Below are 22,298 nucleotides of genomic sequence, written 5' to 3'. Positions count from 1 at the left end.
TTGTATTCATAAGCATCAAAGTCAAGACTTCCACAAAAAAACAAAAAAACAAACAAAAAAAACACTTAGCTGGCAGTCCTTCACAAGTAACGAAATAAGGCTTCTTAAAGTATCATACAATGTCTTTTAAATGCTGCTACCGTTATTTAAGAATGTTCTACCGATTAAAAGTGTTTCTGAGGAGGTGAAAGGTTTGGTTCTTTGCTGAGGCGTAACGCTACTAGAAATGGGGGACCAGTACATTCGGATGATAAACTGGAACCGAGTGACTAGTGGCATCGCTGAACGAACCATTCTAGAGGCATCAGCGTAGAGTGGCCTACTGAAACGAAGAAAAGTTTGAAAAATTTGATTAGGAAAGGATGAGAAGTCAGTGCTCCGAGGATACGAGTTGAATGTACCACCTCATATGATCCGTGCTGTAATAATTCCATTAAAAATCATGATCACAGAAAGACAGAAATGGAGTCAGTGCTACCGACCCAAAAGAAATTACCCCTGTTCGCTTGAGTTGTGTCAAACACTGGATTAATTTCAAAGTAAGGCAACACGTACAGTAAATTACGTCATTCTCACAGGGTTGTGACATATTTGTCCCTGTGTTAAGGAAATGTTACTCAGATTCAGTATTCAGTTTGAGACTAATCATTTACAACGAAGGCTGTCAGTTGCCAATAAATATTATGACAGTGAGGTCATTTAAATAAATACAAAGGTGAACGTACGAACGCCGACAAAAGTAGGTTGTCATGAAGGTCAGCCTTCTAAATCATTGCAGTAATATATTTCTACATGCAAATCTAGCAGTAGGTCGTAAGAAAAGCTAACATTTTGCAAGATCATAGAAATACGACCTAGAGAGGAGGCACAGTGATAAATACGCTAGATGGGAGATCCGGGATATGCTACTCATGTTTTGTACAGCAGATTTTAAGTATGGGTCGAATAAGTGCATAACTGAATAATAAATGTCAAACGGTCCATAGTAATGTCTTATAAAGAAAACAGTTAAAAAAAAAATGCTGGCTGGCTCTGAGCACTATGGGACTCAACTGCTGTGGTCATCAGTCCCCTAGAACTTAGAACTAATTAAACCTAACTAACCTAAGGACATCACACACATTCATGCCCGAGGCAGGATTCGAGCCTGCGACCGTAGCAGCAGCGCGTCTCCGGACTGGAGCGCCTAGAAGCGCACGACCACCGCGGCCGGCAAAAAGAAGGAGAGAGAAGTTGAGTGAAAATATGCTTCTGAAGATATATGCTAATTAAGTTATATGTTGGGTGTTTCTCGATGTAATAAATAATAAAAAACCAAAGTAACTGTATTTGAGTGCTATAGAAGACGCTATACGTATAGCGTCCACACTCCTGGAGCGTTTTGAAAAGCTAGTGTACCGGCCGAAAGAATAGCACCAAACGCCAAAGCATATCAAACCTCATTTCAGGATAGCCTGTTGCTGATTTTTCCATACATCAAAACAAATTCTGGACACATTACTCAGTTATACATTAACCCCTCAGCTCAATCATACATTAGAAATTATGCAATGTAGTTATCTAAGGAGGTTGACAGACATTCTTGCTGTATGTCAGTATCTGAAATGGTTATTTCAGCAAAATACAATACAAAATAAGGGGTTCTGTATATCAGCGCCAGTTCTTCAAATCAAATGGCTCTAAGCACTGTGGGACTTAACATCTGAGGTCATCAGTCCCCTAGACTTAGAACTACTTAAACCTAACTAACCTAAGGACATCACACACATCCATGCCCGAGGCAGGATTCGAACCTGCGACCTTAGCAGTGGTGTGGTCTCGGACTGAAGCGCCTAGAACCACTCAGCCACAGCGGCCGGCGCCAGTTCTTCTTCCAGGTTTTCTTAACGTTATAAGCGATTAGAAAGAGCCACATTCCGTCAAAGCGTCTGGATAAGGAATATATGGGTTCTTCCACCACATGAAGAAACTGGAAATTGTATATTTATGTACGTCCTCATCCTCAAGTAACAAGCAATTTAGGCTTCTGAAGTTTTTCACTACTCGGTTTCTTATTTTCTTTTCAGTGCCATATAATGGCAGTTTTTATAATGATATATCAGTTACGGAAGATACATATTCTATTTGTTTTTCTTTCAAACGATAGAGCACAGCAATCAGTCGTCCTCTTCTTTCAGGTTTTGTTAAGCAAATCTAGATTTCGGCTGGTGCCTAGCCATTATCGGTACGCTATTTCATGGTATCAGTGCATGTCCTAGTACGTCGGTCCCCTGTGAGTAGTCTTGAACGAACTGTGTCAGAAGCCCCAATAACAGGGGACCGACGTACTAGGACATGCATTGATACCATGAAATAGCGTACCGATAATGGCTAGGCACCAGCCGAAATCTAGATTTGCCTAATAAACCCTGAAAGAAAAGGACGACCGATTGCTGTGCTCTATCATTTGAAACTCATATCACAGTCGTTTAGTGCTCCCACTTTCCTAATGGAAGGCAACTTGATATTCTATTTGTGTTTATAATATACAATTTCTAAAGCGTTCTGTTTAATGTAACCAACAAATTGAAAAGCCAAATAACAACAAATTGCAGCAGATTAAAAGAAAAGCACCTTTTTGCTTGCTGTACGTGAAGTTTTTTTTATTAACTAATGCACCCAGACGTGTTTCACCTCACTTAAAAGGGATCTTCAGTGGGTGCAGCGAGCAAAAAGGCGTTTTTCTTTTAAATTACTGTAATTTGTATACAGCTTCTGCCAAAATGGCCACCACAAGAAACATGTCACATAAAAACGTCTTTGGGAGAGATTTTACTTGCACGTAGTAGAAATTCAGGATGAATTGCTGAAATACTTTAGAAAACAGTTGTTATATTATTAGTAGACCATATCACAGTGTTCCATTTTTCTGTAACATCTGACTCATGCGTAAATCTCAGAACATCCTGTTTGAATTCGTAACTTGGGTATGCACTGAAGTAAAGATTTAAGCAAAAGTGGCTTTAAAGACGCATTTTTCGAGAATTTATCTGAGTGACTAACGCTGCCAAATGAGACTATATTTTTTATTATTCCATCTTATTTTTAGTTACAATTCATTGTTCTATTGAGAGTGGACATCTAGGCAGAATTAAATTAACATATTTGAGGGCTCTTCCCCTCAATTATTCGATGTATGCGAAGGGGGCTGGAGGGAGGGCAGACACTGAGCAAGTTCAGCGGTGAACATAATGGGCCTTTGAGCCCTGAGAGTTTCAGGATTAGTTCCTCCTCATAAATAAATAAATTACGTCTACGCGAAGCGTGCTACCCTATTTCGTTACACATCGCGGTTCCCCCGAAGGTACCTACAACACATTTGATGGTTCTTTTATCTCGCGTACGTTGCGCAGCATGTGTGACAGTCAGCGAGAGACAAAACAGATGCGGAATGCTGAGCAGACGTCCCGCTGTGTCGGCTCAAGTGGGAAGGCTGGCGGACGCGGCCAATACATCACTCCTGCCTGTGCGGCTCCAATAAGCGGAACGCCTCAAACACAAAAACAGAAACCGCGCCATCGCTAATAAGCGGCCTTTGTTCGCAGCTGCAGTCGGACAGCGGACGAGGACCAAGAGATCACAAATGGCTCCACTGTTTCGGTGGGATGACGCGAGAGCGCTGCGCCTTCCACTTATCTGGAAAGGCGCACTTCTCGTATCCACGATGCGTCACACACGCCTACCTTTCGGCGGCGCGTCGTATTCGATGCACAACCGGGGAGCGGGGTTACTTTTGTTCTGATCTCCATTACGCAACGATAAAGGGCCTCCTGCAGTGGCAGCTGCACCGTCGCGTGGAATGTCGCCCTCAACTAAATTCTCCCGACTTCCTCTGGCTGTGCTGAGCTTCCTAATGAGCCTTCTACGTCTCAGTAACTGCGCCTCGTAAATGCGCTGCCATGTTAACGCCCATTTCCTTGATTAATCCTTTCGGGCGAGTCGAAACGATGTCTCGTTTAAGGCAGCTACGCCTTAACGTACGTGTTGGATACCGCCCGAACAGAAACGGAAAAACGCCGTTTTTATAAGTAGCAGGGCGGTGGCCATCATTACATCAACATCACCTCGTACCTCCATCTCCGGGTCCACACTGATGGCTGCAGATGTGAAACCACCTCGCCAATTATTCAAATTGTAGAAAGGACGATTTAAAATTAACGTCCTGTCGACGACGGTGTTACTGCAGGCGGAGTACATTCCAAGACAGAAGCGCCATAGGTCAGGAATTCAGAAGTGATAATTTATAGGGAATCTCGCAGACATTTTCCTTAAATGACTTACGGAACCCAAAATTAGGATGGTTGGGTGGGGATTTGGATTTCAATTCTCCCTCAACCACTGGGGCACAATGGTCGGCAGTGGACTTCATATCCCATGCGCATACAGAACGTGTCGCAACAACCATAGAACACGGCAGACAACTGAAAACAACAGAAATAAAACCACCAATAGTTAAATAATTACTTTACTGAAAAATGCTTTATATGTAAGAAAGATTAATGATAGTTGACAGTAAACTACAACAGATACATCGGAGAGACAGTGTCACTGCAGTGAGCACTTTATAATTTGACAGTGGCTATATCGTAGTAGTCTACCTCAGTGCTACATTGCCGACAGAGATCAGAGGAGCATCTGTAGGTATCTTCCAAAGTCGTGAACGGGAACCCCGCCACATATCCATTAAACGCCGTTGGCATAATCATTGCACTTCGGTCACAGAAAGTTGCAATGTTTGTTAACAATCGTAATACCAAGGAGGGGAAGAGGGGTGTACTTCATGTCCGCCTTTTGAATATATTGTAATCTAGTCATGTACTTCAATTTTAAAACTTTGAAAAAAATATTTATTGTTTTTAATCATTTCTTACAGCAGATTCTGTTATTGGTTTGAATATTACTGTAAAACATAACACAGAAACTTAAATGCATGTGACTTTTAAGTACAAATGTCATATTCATATTTTCAAATTCAGGGCCCTTCTTACACATCTATATATACTGAAAAAGTATACTGCGAATAAAGCTCATAACAGTTATACTGCGACTAAAGCTCATAACAGTTAACGAAATTTATGTTTTTTTTAAATTATAGTGATCATGACGTACCCCTCCGCTCTGCGTATAGTTACGGAAAATGCTTTGGTATTGCTAAGATTGTGCTAAAAGATTTATTTGGTTCAGCACGCTACATGTACATACCTATTTAAAAACGGTTTTATTGATAAGAACGAACAGGAATTAACGAATTAAAAAAAAAAAAAAGAAATTCTGTGATGGGCAGAGAGGCCCCTCCCTCTGGTAGTACGATCTATGCATTGGTCTGGTTTTCGACCAGACATTCTCATTCATTTGCAATGATTGTAATTGCTGTCTTCTTTCCTAATACCAAAAAATAGTAAGCGGAACTTCTTAAAAGCTTTAAAGAAGTCATGATGTGATAATTATAAATTATAAGACTAACAAAAATTTCATAGTGGCACTTGCGTTTCAGAAAATCACCTTTCCAAGTAAAGAGTAGTTATTTATCAGCAGTGTGCTAAATGTAAGGCTCAGATCCTCAGACAGGCCGAACAGTAAAGGAGTGGGCGGTCAGTGAGTTGAAGAAGTCCATCAGATGTTTCCATAGGTCATAAAACTTACAAGAGATTTCTGTTTAAACCATTAGAAAGAAAGAAAAGCATGAATGGGGCTGCGAGTGAATAGAGGCCCTAATTTTCACCTGCATTTATTTCACCATCTTTTCCATGAAAGTGATTTTTTAGACAGACTTGCAGGAATGGTATCCACTAGGCAGTCTGTGATTATTTTGCAACTCTACTTCGTAAGTTAGAGGAAGAAGCAGGGTGTGAATGCGAAACAGAAACATACGAAAAAATAAGTTTTGACCAAAGATAAACCACAAAGTTAATACATCACATAAATTATGTCATTCTGCCGTTGAGTAAACGGTTTGAAAACGATTCAGATAACGGTAAAGTATTCCATCATTGCACAATGCTGCACTTTAGAAAAATCTGGACAGAAATGGCACTTCTTTTCTTCCCTAAGAATTAACTAAGAAGCACTGAGCGAAAGCAGTGGGATGTAACAGAAGAGACTCATTATTCCACCGTACAGATTCAGGTTTTCCGTTATTTCAGTTAACTAATTTAGAAGAATAGTTTCTTCTATAGTTCACTGTTGTTCCCTTTGTCTGTTACTGAAACACTGATATTGGTTGTAGTTAAATCCTGTCAAAGAAGGCCAAAGAAGAAACTAAAATCTTTCACGTTTAACATACAGAGAATGCTCCTCACGCGTCATTTTAAAGTCTTGCATTGCCTTTCCTCTAATTTTTTTTGTTCGGGGGGACTTCAGAGAGTAAATTGCATCCTAAGACAGTGAGGCAGCTAGAGCGGTACATTGTCAGAAGAGAGTGCATGTTTCGGGTTTTGCTACACACAGCTCTGCTGTGGTACGTATGACACGTGCATCACAGTGAACGAGTGAACTGGCGCGGCGACCGTATTCGTTTTCCAAATTTGAAGTACGCGTGACAACAGTACGAGTCTTGGGCCGAAAGTTCTATGTTACACACGGATTCACACTAATATTCTGGCGGTATATAGACCCAATGTAATGTCGCACTCATCCATAGTGGTTCAAATGGCTCCAAGCACTATGGGACTTAACATCTGAGGTCATCAGTCCCCTAGACTTAGAACTACTTAAACCTAACCAACCTAAGGACATCACACAAATCCATGCCCGAGGCAGGATTCGATCCTGCGACCGTAGCAGCCACGTGGTTCCGGACTGAAGCGCCTAGAACCGCTCGACCACAGCGGCCGGCGTCAGCCATAGTGAAATGGTGTCAATAATCAGACTTAGGCCGCAGAGTCGCGTGTGATTCTGATCTACCATACAGCCCAGATTTTGCACCATACGATTTCCTTCACCTGCGGGGTAGGGGGGAAGCTTTCAACGCTGAAGAAGTTCACACAGTGGTTCCCGAATGACTCCGTGATCAAGGAATGGGTTTCTGTCGTCGAGGGATTAAACGATTTCTAGAAGGTTCCGACCATTCTTTACAGAGAATCTTGAAAAATAGTCTCATGTATCAACGTCACTGTGAAGTGTAGTGCAGCATTCAATAAAAGTTAACTGGCTTGCCGCAATAATGTGTAACGTACCATTTGAACTTCCATCGAATGTCCGTTGTAGGTCCTTCGAGCTTCTGTTTCAGTGTGCCGTCCCGCCCTACTACCGGTCGTTCATCAGTGCGCCCCTTTTCAAATTTTGGAATGAGTTGAGGACTTTCATCTAGCTAATATTACATTGTGATTGCTAGTTAAAAAATTCAAGACATTCTGACAGATGATCTAACCACGAGGAGCCAGACACAAAATCGTAACCCTCCAAAAACGTAACTGTGTTTTAACATCACGTGTGGGTGTGTTTTGCTAAGGAAATACTGTATCTGATCAATGGCATCCGTACACCTATTAGCGGAAATTAATATGAAGTGGGTTCGCCTGTATGACGGCTTGAACTCTGCTGGGGATGTCAGTAAGGTGCCTGAATGTCTGTGGAGAAATTGCAGCCGAAACGAAGGAAGATAGTGATTTTGGACGCTGGTACCCCGAAAAAAGTCGCCGTTATAACTCATCCCAAAGGTGTTCCATTGGGTTCATGTTGGCACTCTGGACAGGAAAGCTATAAACCATAAATCACAGCCTTAGAGATGCTGCTTTATGACAGAGTGCATTGTCATTGTCTCCTAGCTGTCTCTGTCGTACGGAGTACACAATGCTGGAAAATGTGTTCACATCCTTCCACATTCAGCATTATCTTAAGAGATGTATCGAGACGACACCCAGAAGGCGAAATAACCTCCCATATCGTAATGCCACCTATTCCGCACTTTACTGTTGTTGCTACACATGAAGACAGGTAATGTTTTCCAGCTAACTGCCAAACCCAAACCCTTCCATCGGATGACCAAATCACTAAGAATCACTTGTTTCAAGTCATTCTCTGTCCAGCTGCGTCGCTCTTTACACCAAGCGTCGCTTAACATTCAATACAGGAATGTGTAACTTATGAAGAGCTGATCGACCATTGTAAACCATTCCTGTAACTCTATAAGCACAATCATTTTACCGTCTGGAATGATGATAGCAGTTTGGAACTCTCGTGTGATTCCTTCCGCTATGTTCATGTCATTTTAACAATCACCTTCCACAATGATCGACGGTCCCTGAGGTCTGCCTGTTTGGTTTAGCTGTGATTGTTCCTTCGTGTTTGCACGTCAGTGTCACGTCACAAACTGTCTACTTGGGAAACTTCAGAACGGTCGAAATGCCCCTGATGGACCTGTTACCAAGCCGGAAATAAATGATGAGTTCACGTTCGAAGTCACTGAGCTCTCTTAACCGATCATTATGCGCTACTGCTTCTCTAGTGACAACACAACACTCTTCGCTTCCTTTTATACAGGCATGTCCCGGTCCGTGACATCTAGTGGCCAATTCCACATTACCTTGGGTTCTTCGGAAACTTTTGATCAGATTGTGTACAAAGATTCATTTAACAGCTTCTATCTCAGAATAGCCTATAAAATGAGTAATATTAAAATTAGCAATATATGCATATATATGGTTTTCGAAAGAACAGACACTACACATACCGAGTGTTTGAAAAAGAGCTCCCTAGATTTAATGTGTCATAGAATCTGTACAAAGTGACATAGACTACTCTAGTTTGTGGTGTTTGATTCATCAACTCTCCAAGTTTGGCTCCCCTGCAGTTGGCAGGTCTGCTTGACTTTGAGAAGGCACCAGTGCTGCTTTTTCCTCTGTTCTTTCAGTTCAGTCCACGCATGCGTGCAGTCAAGTACAGAGCAATGAGGCTACATTTCATGTCAGTGGAACAGTGCAGAATTTGAGGGGCAGAGCATCCACATGAAGTTATTCAGCATCAATGTGACTCTCCCAAAGTTGATGTCTGGTGCGGTTTGATGGAAGATCGTGTGATTGGTACTTTCATTTTTGTAGAAAAACAAGAAACGGAAACGTTTACTGTGACAGGGCAAAGGCCTTGCGGCAGTGGATACACCGGTTCCCGTCGGATCACCAAAGTTAAGCGCTGTCTGGCGTGGTCGGCACTTGTATGGGTGACCATCCGGGCCGCCATGCGCTGTTGCCATTTTTCTGTGTGCACTAAGCCTCATGATGCCAATTGAGGAGCTACTCGACCGAATAGTAGCGGCTCCGGTCAAAGAAAACCGTCATAACGACCGGGAGAGCGGTGTGCTGACCACACGCCCCTCGTATCCGCATCCTCAACTGAGGATGACACGGCGGTCGGATGGTCCCGATGGCCCACTTGTGGCCTGAAGGCGGAGTGTATTTTGCATTTACTGTGACATATTGACAGAGTTCGTCTTTCCCTAAATGGACGATATTGAGGCGGGACAAGGGGCTTGTGTTTTCCCAACAAGATGGCGCCCAACCTTATTACAGAAACCGTGTGCGTACGGCTCTTGACACTCGGTGGATAGGTAGGGCTGGCTCAACGCCTTGGCCACCACGAAGCCCAGACTTAACCCCACTCGACTTTTTCTTTTGGGGCCACATAATAAACGTTGTGTACAGTGAAAAGATCAGAGACATCAATCACTTGCGTGAAAAAATATTCGCGGCAGTTGGGACAGTTACACCTGAAATGTTGGTGAATACGTGGCGAGAAGTGGGATATCGTCTCGATGTGTGCAGGGCAACAAATGGATCCCACGTTGACGTCTACTAACATTAAACAAAACTTGAAGGAATTCTCTTTCATGATATGTACTCATTGATGTAATTTTTCATTAATTTCGCCATTAAATTTATATTTAAAACTAGGTAGTTCTTTTTCAAACACCCTGTATATATAATTAAGGAGAGACGGCGAATGATTGCTTCAGTGCAAATGCACACCAGGCTCAAACTCTAACAGGAATCGGCCAAATGTCACGAGTAATGAGGATAGTGGGCAATGGACACTACATTAGTTGTGTGTGAGTGAGTTGAGAATTTGGGTCTGATGGAGGCGTGCTAGGGTAGTCCCTGCAGTAGCGATGACAACTGTGTCAGGGTGGCGCAGTTGTCAGCGCATCTGCCTACTAAGCAGGAGACCAGGATCCGAATCCCTATCCCGCACAAATTTTCGAATTTCCCCATTGATTTAGGTCAATGTCCGCTCGCGCCAATGAATGTAATCCATTTGTGTCTTACAAATTAACAAGTTGTTGCTACTGGATACAGGTATCATAATCATTTTAAGTCATCGCACCTGAAACGTGCTCGAATAAAGTTTCGTAGCGCTCCTTTTTTTGTGTAGCGAATCTGTAACCAGATGCACTTGTGTGCCTGTGTGTGTGTGTGTGTGTGTGTGTGTGTGTGTGTAACGAGATGTGCGGGAGGTTATGCATTCATCACATCCTGTACGACATGCGTTAGTTTAAAAGGGATGTAATTGTTCCGGAATAAATGCAGAGGGGAGCTGAGGATGATCTGCTCCCCTAAGGAAGTGCCATTAGAGAGTTATTAAGCTGCAACAGGCGAGGGTGTAGGCGTCATTGCGAGAGGGCCGGGTGTGACGAATGAGGCGCCAAATACGCGACCGCGAGATCCCCGGGGACAGGACACGCGCCACGCCTCACGCCTCGCCTGCCTCAATTGATCGCCGTCGCGCCATCCCAGCTCACACGGCTGCAACCCTGCCAAACTGTTCGAACTCTCTGTCGCACCTTTACAGACGCTTGCGAAGGCGTTGCCTGTTATTAAATTGTATAAAGAACGAAAAATTAAACTCTACTATTACACTACTGGTCATTAAAATTGCTACACCAAGAAGAAATGCAGGTGATAGAAGGGTGTTCATTCGACAAATATATTATACTAGAACTGACATGTGATTACATTTTCATGCAATTTGGGTGCATGGATCCTGAGAAATCAGTACCCAGAACAACCACCTCTGGCCGTAATAACGGCCTTGATACGCCTGGGCATTGAGCCAAACAGAGCTTGGATGGCGTGTACAGGTACAGCTGCCCATGCAGCTTCAACACGATACCACAGTCCATCAAGAGTAGTGACTGGCGTATTGCGACGAGCCAGTTGCTCGGACACCATTGACCAGGTGTTTTCAGTTGGTGAGAGATCTGGAGAATGTGCTGGCCAGGGCAGCAGTCGAACATTCTCTGTATACAGAAAGGCCCGACAGGACCTGCAACATGCGGTCGTGTATTATCCTGCTGAAATGTAGGGTTTCGCAGGGATCGAATGAAGGGTAGAGCCACGGGTCGTAACACATCTGAAATGTAACGTCCACTGATCAAAGTGCCGTCAGTGCGAACAAGAGGTGACCGAGACGTGTAACCAGTGGCAACCCATACCATCACGCCAGGTGATACGCCAGTATGGCGATGACGAATACACGCTTCCAATGTGCGTTCACCGCGATGTCGCCAAACACGGATGCGACCATCATGATGCTGTAAACAGAACTTGGATTCATCCGAAAAAATGACGTCTTGCCATTCGTGCACCCAGGTTCGTCGTTGAGTACACCATCGCAGGCACTCCTGCCTATGATGCAGCGTCAAGCGTAACCGCAGCCATGGTTTCCGAGCTGATAGTCCATGCTGCTGCAAACGTCGTCGAACTGTTCATGCAGATGGTTGTTGTCTTGCAAACGTCCCCATCTGTTGACTTAACGATCGAGACGTGGCTGCACGATCCGTTACAGCCATGCGGATAAGATGCCTGTCATCTCGACTGCTAGTGATACGAGGCCATTGGGATCCAGCACGGCGTTCCATATTACCCTCCTGAACCCACCGAATCCATATTCTGCTATCAGTCATTGGATCTCGACCAACACGAGCAGCAATGTCGCTATACGATAAACCGCAATCTCGATAGGCTACAATCCGACCCTTAGCAAAGTTGGAACGTGATGGTACGCGTTTCTCCTCCGCACACGAGGCGTCACAACAACGTTTCACCAGCCAACGCCGGTCAACTGCTGTTTGTGTAAGAGAAATCGGTTGAAACTTCCCTCATGTCAGCACGTTGTAGGTGTCACCACCGGCGCCAAACTTGTGTGAATACACTGAAAAGCTAATCATTTGCATATTACAACATCTTCGTCCTGTCGGTTAAATTTCGTGTCCGTAGCATGTCATCTTCGTGGTGTAGCAATTTTAATGGCCAGTAGTGTATTTGCTGAGGCCTTGGTGCTAGTATATACGAAGCACATTCGACAAGACAGGTACGTTCGGAACAGTGACTAGATTAAATAAGTGCATAGCAAGAATGACTGAAACGTTTGGTTCTTGTTTTAGTTTTACTTTCATTTCCCGCTTCAGTTAGCTTGAGGCAGCATAGAGCTGAAATCTGGTGGCTTACTCCACATTGGCTAACACCAAAACAAACGTGATCAACAATGCTATCTGATTAACGTTACAAGCGCGTATTAGTAAAAGTCTCGGACAGATTTACTTTCAACCAGAAGGAACCATTTCCTAACACATATACGTAAACAACAGTATTTAGAGACTTTATGCGAATTCCTTACAGTGGTAATAAATCCACATATCAACCCGGGAAGACTTTGCAGTACATATGACACAAATTTATTTGTCACAGAACTATTTCTTATACACAAATACATACACTGTGCAGCGTTCAAACCCAAAACAGGACTCAAATATATGATACGATGTTGAGACAGACCACTGCAGATAGCTTGGTGTTGAGACGTCATTGCTCTTGAGATAATCTGTTAAGGTATAGATAAGTTTAACTCGTAAACATGTGAAGTCCATCAAGATTCACACTGAGAGTCAGTTCATAACATCGTTAGAAGTGGCTGTTTTGCCGCCGCCTTAGACATGTTGGTGCACGCGTGCTGCAGTGGTGCATGATCCGTTGGTACTCAAAAATTTTTGAGGAAATCGACTTTGACGTTTCCCTATTGTCTTTAATGTCCTAATATACGATCAGTGTTTCGAAGGGGCAGTGTGTGTCTATGGTAGAGTCAGCCACATGCTCGTGGCAGCCTTGGTTCTGGTCTGGGCTGCAGTAAATTTTTAACAAATTTCTAATTTCTTCGCATATATCTGTGAAAAATAAAATACATGAAGATGAAAACAAATTTAATTTATAATTTTTTAAAATTAGACACTCATTTATGAAAGCTCGGTGATTAATAATTTGTGTTCACAATGGAAACTCGGTTTTTGTTTGCAGTATGTAACTGTAAAAAAGAAGATGTGCAATTTTCATAAAAATGACAGTTTGATATGTGCTAATCAGCATATATTTGATGAATATAATATTTAAATTATGTGGTCATTCAAACTGAGCGATAAAAAACGAAAACACTAATAACCAAAACGATACTCGAACCAGTGATTACCGGATTCGAGCGCTACCGATTTTTTTTTTCCTTCCTTATATAATTTATGCTTCACAGAAATGTTTGTAGAACATGCACTACTGTTTAAAATTAGCTTTGGTCAGGAATAGAACCCAAGCCACCCACGTCGCAGGCAAGCGTTGTACCACTTTTTTCCCTCCTTCCCTCCCGCTTATAGCTCTGCCATTCTCTCAACTTTAGCTGCCGTCTCGGCCTGGCTTCTATACCCTTATGTTGTTTGTTGAAACATAGTAATGCTCCTGGAAAATAGAAGAAAGTGACTAATGCGTTTCATTTCATGTGATAATTTCTTCTTTTTTGTTATTTATTAAAATTAAATTTTTCTTAACTGTGAGGTAAATGATAATGAACAATTTTTCATTTCGTGAAACTGAAAAGGAGAAGTAATAATGCAGCAAATTCCATTTTGGTGGTAGTATATTCCTTCATCCTTAAAATGTAAAGTACTCTCTCCTTCTTTTGAAATCCTTTATGTCTCTCTACCTTCAAAAAATTCTTCTTCATATGTGGGAAGAATTCTGATATTTTGTATAAATCCAATCAGCTGTCGTCTATAGAAACTGAGGTTCCTGTTTCTCTCTCAGGAAAATCAGAGAAATACGAGCAAATAAAAGAAATTTCTTCTCCTTCGTCGTAGCATTTTTTTTTCCTTATAACCTGTATCCTACTTCCAGATCGTAAGGTGCATTTCAGATATAAGGAGCATAATTACAAAGAGCATTAATCTTAATTACGAATATACAGAGGTGCAGTACGCAGTTGAGCCCAATTCCAGACAGCTCGTGGATGGTGACATTTGAAACTGTGTATAAACGTGTGCTCTTCATTACGCTCATCAAAAGGCGGCGAATGCGCAAGATGGATATATGATTGCGCTTTGGAATCGTTTCATTGACGACCTTGTCCCATTTTGTCCCCATACTTGATGTAAACTATTTGTTATGTCATGCATGATGTAAGCTCTTTGTTATGAATCATCTTCCACACCTCATGACAGCTGACATGAAGGTATTTAGTTTCCATTCTGTTAAGAGCTCAACATTTCTTAATATGGTAGTAATATTTCTTTGCGTTGCTCATTTTGTCTTCCTGGGTTACGTAGCTGTTCTCGACCATGATCGTTTTGAAAAAGCTGAGCTTTGAATGTATTTTACCAATATTAACGGGTGCCACTCGCCTTTCAGGGCGAACTACATTTAGAACCATACATGTTAGGTTGTTGGGGCTGAATTTTGATTTTTTAAGAACATTGTGAACTACTAATGTTTTGCACTTTGCACCAATAGCTATTAATCCCATCCTGCATTCTTCAATGGGTAATGTTAGCGTGCTGTATTTCACCTCGAAAGTATACGGAACATCCTCTTACTGATAATAGACTTTCGGTTATTGGCGCTCGTACTATCAAAATGGACGGTATGGAATACACTTTGGATAATATGACCTCGTTCACTAGTTTTACTTCCTGTATCATATCGAGACATCGCTTGGAATTTAGCTGTATTCTAGCCCTAACTTTGTTCAACATTAATCGCCAGCTGAAAGTTTGCACCCATTGTAGGCCTGAAACCGGGTCTAGCCCTAAACCTCATATCTTGGTTGCTGTTGGTAACCAACGTTGTTAGTCCAGCGGTAAACCTTTCCCTAAGTTCATGATCTTGGAGTGTATATAGTTCATCATTTCTTCTGTTGCCGCCCAGAAAGTTCAAATGATTCAAATGGCTCTGAGCACTATGGGACTTAACTTCTGTGCTCATCAGTCCCCTAGAACATAGAACTACTTCAACCTAACTAACCTAAGGACATAACACACATCCATGCCCGAGGCAGTATTCGAACCTGTGACCGTAGTGGTCGCGCAGTTCCAGACTGTAGCGCCTAGAACATCTCGGCCACCCAGGCCGGCGCGGTATCTGGCCTTATGCTGACACAGACATGCTTAGATCATCTGCAAGTGCTCGACATACGAATTTCTGTGGGGGTGAGCTGTTAAGTTTCCTTGGAAGAGGCATAGATGGCCATCGATAGTGGGAAACCCTGACAGACTGACCGCTTTATATCGAATGGCCCACTTGATCACGATTTTGGACTAAGGTCCTTGCAAAATGACTGTGAAAATTTGGAAGAATTTGTTGCAGATACATTTCCGCACTTATTTTAGTATAAAACTGTGGAAGACCCGGTCGAAATCTTTCGAAAGATTGACAGATGTTACAAATTCCCATGGTTTTCAAATATCTTTAATAGATAGTATGGCACGGTAGTTACCCAAGGTGTCGGTTATACTGCGTCCAGCGACTGCGGAAGTTTGATAATTGGACATTCCATGCATCACTGAATTCGTTAATTAGATCCTCTTTCAGTATATCCCAATAAATGAGGTAAAATTCAGCTGGTATTCTACTGCTGTTGACTATCCTTTCGGGCTTCATATATTTATACTTCTTCAAATTTTTCGTGGAGAGAACTGTTGTCTGCTTCGGTCAGCACGTCGTGTAGTGGCACAAGCCTTCCATGTTTCCAGCGCCATAATTCTTAATTCCTGGTCTCTCAGTATGGTAGTATTTAATTTCAAGTATCCTTTTCCACAGAAAGTTGTTTGTGTCTGTAAACTCAGACTGGTAATACACTGAAGAGCCAAAGAAATTGGTATACCTGCCTAATATCGTGTAGGACCCCCGCGAGCTGGCAGAAGTGTCGCAAGACTGGACTAACGTCTGAAGAACTGCTGGAGGGAACTGACACCATGACTCTTGCAGGGCTGTCCATAAATTCGTAAGAGTACGAGGGGGTGATGATCTCTTCTGAACAGCACGTTGCAAGGCATCCCAGACATGCTCAATAATGTTCATGTCTTGGAAGTTTGGTGATCCGCGGAAGTGTTTAAACTCAAAAGAGTGTTCCTGGAGCCACTCTGTAGCAATTCTGGACGTGTGAGGTGTCGCATTGTCCTGCTGGAATTGCCCAAGTCCTCCGGAATGCACAATGGACATGAATGCAGGAGATCAGACAGGATGCTTAAGTACGTCTCACATGTCAGAGTGATATCTAGACGTATCAGGAGTATCATATCAATCCAACTGTACACGCCCCACACCCTTACAGAGCCTCCACCAGCATCAACAGTCCCCTGCTGATATGCAGGACCCATGAATTCATGAGGTTGTCTCCATACCCGTACACGTCCATGCGCTCGATACAACATGAAACGAGGCTCGTCCGACCAGGAAACATGTTTCCAGTCATCAACAGTCCAATGTCGGTGTTGACGGGCCCACGCGAGGCGTAAAGTTTGTGTCGTGCAGTCACCAAGGGTACACGAGTGGGCCTTCGGCTCCGAAAGGCCATATCGATGATGTTCGTTGAATGGTTTAGACGTTGACACTTGTTGATGGTCATGCACTGAAATCTGCAGCAATTTGCGGAAGGGCTGCACTTCTGTCACGTTGAACGATTCTCTTCAGTCGTCGATGGTCCCGTTCTTGCAGGATCTTTTTCCGGCCGCAGCGATGTCGGAGATTTGATGTTTTACCGGATTCCTGACATTGACGGTACACTCTTGAAACGGTTTAATGGGAAAAACCCATTTCATCGCTACCTCGGAGCTGCTGTGTCCCATCGCTTGTGCGCCGACTATAACGCCACGTTCAAACTCACTTAAATCTTGATAACTTGCCATTGTAGCTGCAGTAACCGATGTAACAACTCCTCCAGGCACTTGTCTTATACAGGCATTGTCTACCGCAGCGCCGTATTGTGCCTGTTCACGTACCTCTGTATTTGAATACGCATGCCTGTACCAGTTTCTTTGGCGCTTCAGTGTATAAGTAATATAATGATTGGAGAAATTTACAAGCCAGATTTCTGACGTAGTGACGTTACGTAGTAAGCCTTGTGAGACGTAAGTCCGGTCTATTCTGCTCGCTGAATGACTAGTGAAGCAGGTGTCTATTAATGAGTCTGCATTTGTTGCCTCCCACGCGTCAATCATATTTAAATTCCAAGCCATATATTCGAGTGCCACAAGTCTGTTTAAATCTTTCTTTAGGTTCTTTTTTGTTAATAACACAGTTAAAATCACCGTCAAATATCACTCTGCTCCATGTCGTTGATATTTGAGTTCTGAACTTCACGTACCATAAGTATAAACAATTACAAAAATACGATTGCTGTGTGGTCTCCTAGAAAGATATTCATTTCCACAAAATGCCATAACTTTAGTTTTATTTGTGAGTATGTTCTAATTACATTGTATTGGTTCAAATGGCTCTTAACTTATGAGGTCATCAGTTCCCTAGAACTTAGAACTACTTAAACCTAACTAACCTAAGGACATCACACACACCCATGCCCGAGGCAGGATTCGAACTTGCGACCGTAGCGGTCGTGCGGTTCCAGACTGTAACGGCTAGAACCGCTACAGTACATGAGGTCTCTTGGTCTTGGTTTATTGATATTGTTTCTTAGCCTTTCTTCGCAATCATTTCACCAACAGTCGGCTTAGGCAGCATCAGAATCGTTTCCTCCTTGATGGATTTGTTACTCAGGTTAAATCCATCGGCAGGTCCATGTTCGCAGTCACTCAGCTATGCTGATCGACCCATTCTTCTCTTACTGCATCTCTACTCACAACACAATACTTCCCGCTTTCGTTTATACTCGCGAATACGCATTTCAAAAATGGTTCAAATGGCTCTGAGCACTATGAGACAACTTCTGAGTTCATCAGCCCCCTAGAACTCAGAACTACTTAAATCTAACTAACCTAAGGACATCACACACATCCATGCCCGAGGCAGGATTAGAACCTGCGACCGTAGCGGTCGCACGGTTCCAGACTGTAGCGCCTAGTACCGCTCGGCCACTCTGGCCGGCCGGTATGCATTTCGTAACAGCTATTTCGCGTTATATAGGGCGATTGGCTGCTTTTGATCAGATAATGTATATGAGTGAAACTAGTCAAATAAATCAAACGTAACACGTTCTGTAGAGGTTTATCTGTACATGAATTATTACATTCCTGTGGTCCCTACAGGAGAAGGCTTCGTTTGCTGAGCTCCTAATAAATGTTTCCGCCGGCCGCGGTGGCCGAGCTGTTCTAGGCACTTCAGTGTGGAACCAAACGGCTGCTGCGGTCGCAGGTGCGAATCCTGCCTCGGGCTTGGATGTGTGTGACGTCCTTAGGTTAGTTAGGTTTAAGTAGTTCTAAGTCTAGGGGACTGATGACCTCAGATGTTAAGTCCCATAGTACTTAGAGGTACACTACTGGACATTAAAATTGCTACACCAAGAAGAAATGCAGATGATAAACGGGTATTGATTGGACAAATATATTGTACAAGAACTGATTTGTGGTTACATTTCCACGCAATTTGGGAGCATAGATCCTTAGAAATCAGTATCCAGAACAACCACCTCTGTCCGTAGTAACGGCCTTGATACGCCTGGGCATTGAGTCAAACAAAGATTGGGTAGCATGTGTACGTACAGCTACCCATGCAGCTTCAACATGACACCACAGTCCATCAAGAGTAGTGACTGGCGTATTGTGACGAGCCATTTGCTCGGTCACCATTGACCAGACGTTTTCAGTTGGTGAGAGATCTGGAGAATGTGCTGGTCAGGGCAGCAGTCGAACATTTTCTGTATCCAGAAAGGCCCGTACAGGACCTGCAATTTACGGTCGTGCATTATCCTGCTAAAATGTAGGGTTTCGCAGGGATAGAATGAAGGGTAGAGCCACGGGTCGTAACACAACTGAAATGTAACGTCCACGGTTCAAAGTGCCGTCAATGCGAACAAGAGGTGACCGAGACGTGTAACCAGTGGCACCCAATGCGATCACCTCGGGTGATACGTAAGTATGGCGATGAAGAATACATGCTACCAATGTGCGTTCACCGCGATGTCGCCAAACACGGATGCCACCATCATGATACTGTAAAAAAAACCTGGATTCATCCGAAAAAATGACGTTATGCTATTCGTGCACCCAGGTTGGTCGTTGAATACACCATCGCAGGCAGTCCTGCCTGTGATGCAGCGTCAAGGGTAACCGCAGCCGCGATCTCCGAGCTGATAGTCCATCCTGCTGCAAACGTCGTCGAACTGTTCGTGCAGATGGTTGTTGTCTTGCAAACGTCTGTTGACTCAGGGATCGAGACGTGGCTGTACGATCCGTTACAGCCATGCGGATAAGATGCCTGTCATCTCGACTGCTAGTGATACGAGGCGGTTGGGATCCAGCACGGCATTCCGTATCACCCTCCTGAACCCACCGATTCCATATTCTGCTAACACTCATTGGATCTCGACCAACGCGAGCAGCTATGTCGCGATACGATAAATCGCAATCGCGATAGGCTACAATCCGACCTTTATCAAAGTCGGAAATGTGATGATACACATTTCTCCTGCTTAGACGAGGCATCACAACAACGTTTCACCAGGCAACGTCGGTCAACTGCTGTTTGTGAATGAGAAATCGGTTGAAACTTTCCTCATGTCAGCACGTTGTAGGTGTCGCTACCGGTGCCAACTTTGTGTGAATGCTCTGAAAAGTTTATCAGTTGCGTATCACAGCATCTTCTTCCTGTCTGTTAAATTTCACGTCTGTAGCACGCTATCTTCGTGGTGTAGCAATTTTAATGGCCAGTAGTGTATTTGAACCATTTATAAATGTTTCCAAAGATAAGGGCGTGCCTTATCAGATTTTTTATGAAGTCTCGCGCCCTGATAAAACTCACAACATTTCCTTTACAAGTTGTTTCCCCTTGTTGCAGGTCCTCGGTCGCGACGGCTGAAGCGCAAAGACAAGAAGCCGGAGGAGAAGCGGCCGCGCACGGCGTTCAGCGGCGAGCAGCTGGCGCGGTTGAAGCACGAGTTCACCGAGAACAGATACCTGACTGAGCGCCGCCGCCAGGAGCTGGCCAGGGAGCTGGGCCTCAACGAGGCGCAGATCAAGATCTGGTTCCAGAACAAGCGCGCCAAGATCAAGAAGGCCAGCGGACAGAAGAACCCGCTGGCGCTGCAGCTGATGGCGCAGGGCCTCTACAACCACAGCACAGTGCCCATCGATGAGGATGACGAGGAGACGACAGCACCGCCCCCGCAGCAGCAGCAGCAGCCGCCGCCGACGGCCCCGCAGACCGTCTCCGGCGCCCTGGCTGCTCCCACAACACCGTGAACCGACGCGACACTGTGCAGTGACTTGGACTACTGGCAGCATCAACAAACATTATGCAGTAGCAATAGCAGTGCACCAGCCTGTCAGACAATTCCGCTGTGCGTCAAGAGGGAGTAACGAAACGAGAACTAAAAATCCCTCCTGCGCGGATGTTTGAGAATGATCTCCCATTTAATCCACCGTAGCTACTAATCGTTGTGGAGTGCAGGTTGCCATATTCCTACTGTATGTGGGATTTATCTGAGAAGCTTGTGGCTTAATTATAAGTTTATGACTGGTATCTTGTGTTCTGTTCACGAGAATAATGCTGATAATGAGTGATAGGCAATTCCAGCAATGTAAGACGGAAAGTGTGAAAGCTTGGTTTAGTTCATTTGATTTGCTCGCTGCCTGTTATATTGTCATTACATAAAATTACATTATTTATTTCTGGTATGCTAGTAGTTGGCTGAAAATGCTCCAACAAAAGATAGTAGAACAGATTAAATCACATTCTTGTCTAAATTATGAGATATATTTTTGAAATAATATAGTGTTAATTCTGTAATTATCCGAATGAACCAAACAGGTGCTTGTACATATCAATAGAACACTTAAAAAAAGCAGAAAGACACGATATTCTCAATGGTAACCACTGTACCACTGAAATGTAACCGTGGCCGTTAAACAGTAGATGCGATATTTCCTCGAAGTAAAGGTTTACTGTCGGAGGTCGCTTCATTGAGAGTATAATTGCGTAAATGAATTTTTATTAAGAAGAAATAAACATGTATATTATATTTCAGTGCAACATGTTTAGTACCGGTATGTCTCAAGATGTCTGTGTCTCCAGGCTTCTAGTCCATTTCATAAACAATATGTTATCACGTTGATCAGCTGGTGCACTTACTGGGAATAATTAGTTTCCCTCAGACTGTTGGAGGGAATTTCTAAGGAATATAAAAAAAGGTAAAATTGCTGCAAGTTGTGATTCTTCTTCAGTAATTTTATTGAGTTTTGTAGTGAAAAAATATCTATTTCCTTCCAGTTTGTGAAAAAGGAACATATTACCAAAAACATTTCATTTATAACTATAAACAATCATTTTTGTTTGTCTTATCCGAAATTATAGACAAATATTTAGTTGGTTTAACACAATGATAAACTTAGAAATGCACTCGTGTTAACAGTAGACAAAATGTTTTAAGAAAAGTGAATGCATGTCAGCGCTGTAGTATTTATATGTAGCAGAGCAATAATATATGGTGATTAGTACACTACATCGCTAAAGAACAATGCTGGGAATAAGGCTAACATTATCAGCAATATAAATGACAGTAAGTGAATACGATTTTTTCGTGACATCCTTATATAATGTAAATATAATTAAAGTCAGATATGAATAAAACATTTCCTAAAAAACATTTTCTACTTTTACCCCTACCATCAGCAGTACTTGAAAGTTATAAAATCTAATGTTCTTACTAAAACTAGAAACAAAAAATATATTGCTGTAAGCAACTGATACTGAATATATTGCATGGGTGAATTGGCAAAGGTTTTGTACAGTTTTCACACTGTGTTGCAATAGGATAGGTAAAAGGCATGTAGAAGATACAGA

At 43.0% G+C, this 22,298-nt stretch overlaps 1 protein-coding gene across 1 annotated transcript in view; it reads left to right on the top strand.

Moving 5' to 3' along the window:
* The window catches only part of LOC124555159 (homeobox protein engrailed-1a-like), a 153,153-nt gene extending 131,085 nt beyond the window's left edge, over window positions 1–22,068 (top strand). The window contains exon 2 of the mRNA XM_047128982.1: window positions 20,295–22,068. Coding sequence (XP_046984938.1) covers window positions 20,295–20,698 — 404 coding nt within the window. The 3' untranslated portion in view covers window positions 20,699–22,068. The remainder of the gene's footprint in view (window positions 1–20,294) is intronic.
* The last annotated feature ends 230 nt before the right edge of the window (window positions 22,069–22,298 follow it).

Source organism: Schistocerca americana, chromosome X (genome assembly GCF_021461395.2).
Source record: "Schistocerca americana isolate TAMUIC-IGC-003095 chromosome X, iqSchAmer2.1, whole genome shotgun sequence".
NCBI classification, from domain to species: domain Eukaryota; kingdom Metazoa; phylum Arthropoda; class Insecta; order Orthoptera; family Acrididae; genus Schistocerca; species Schistocerca americana.
The sequence above is the reverse complement of the archived record's forward strand: the minus strand, read 5'-3'. Positions and strand labels throughout refer to the sequence as shown.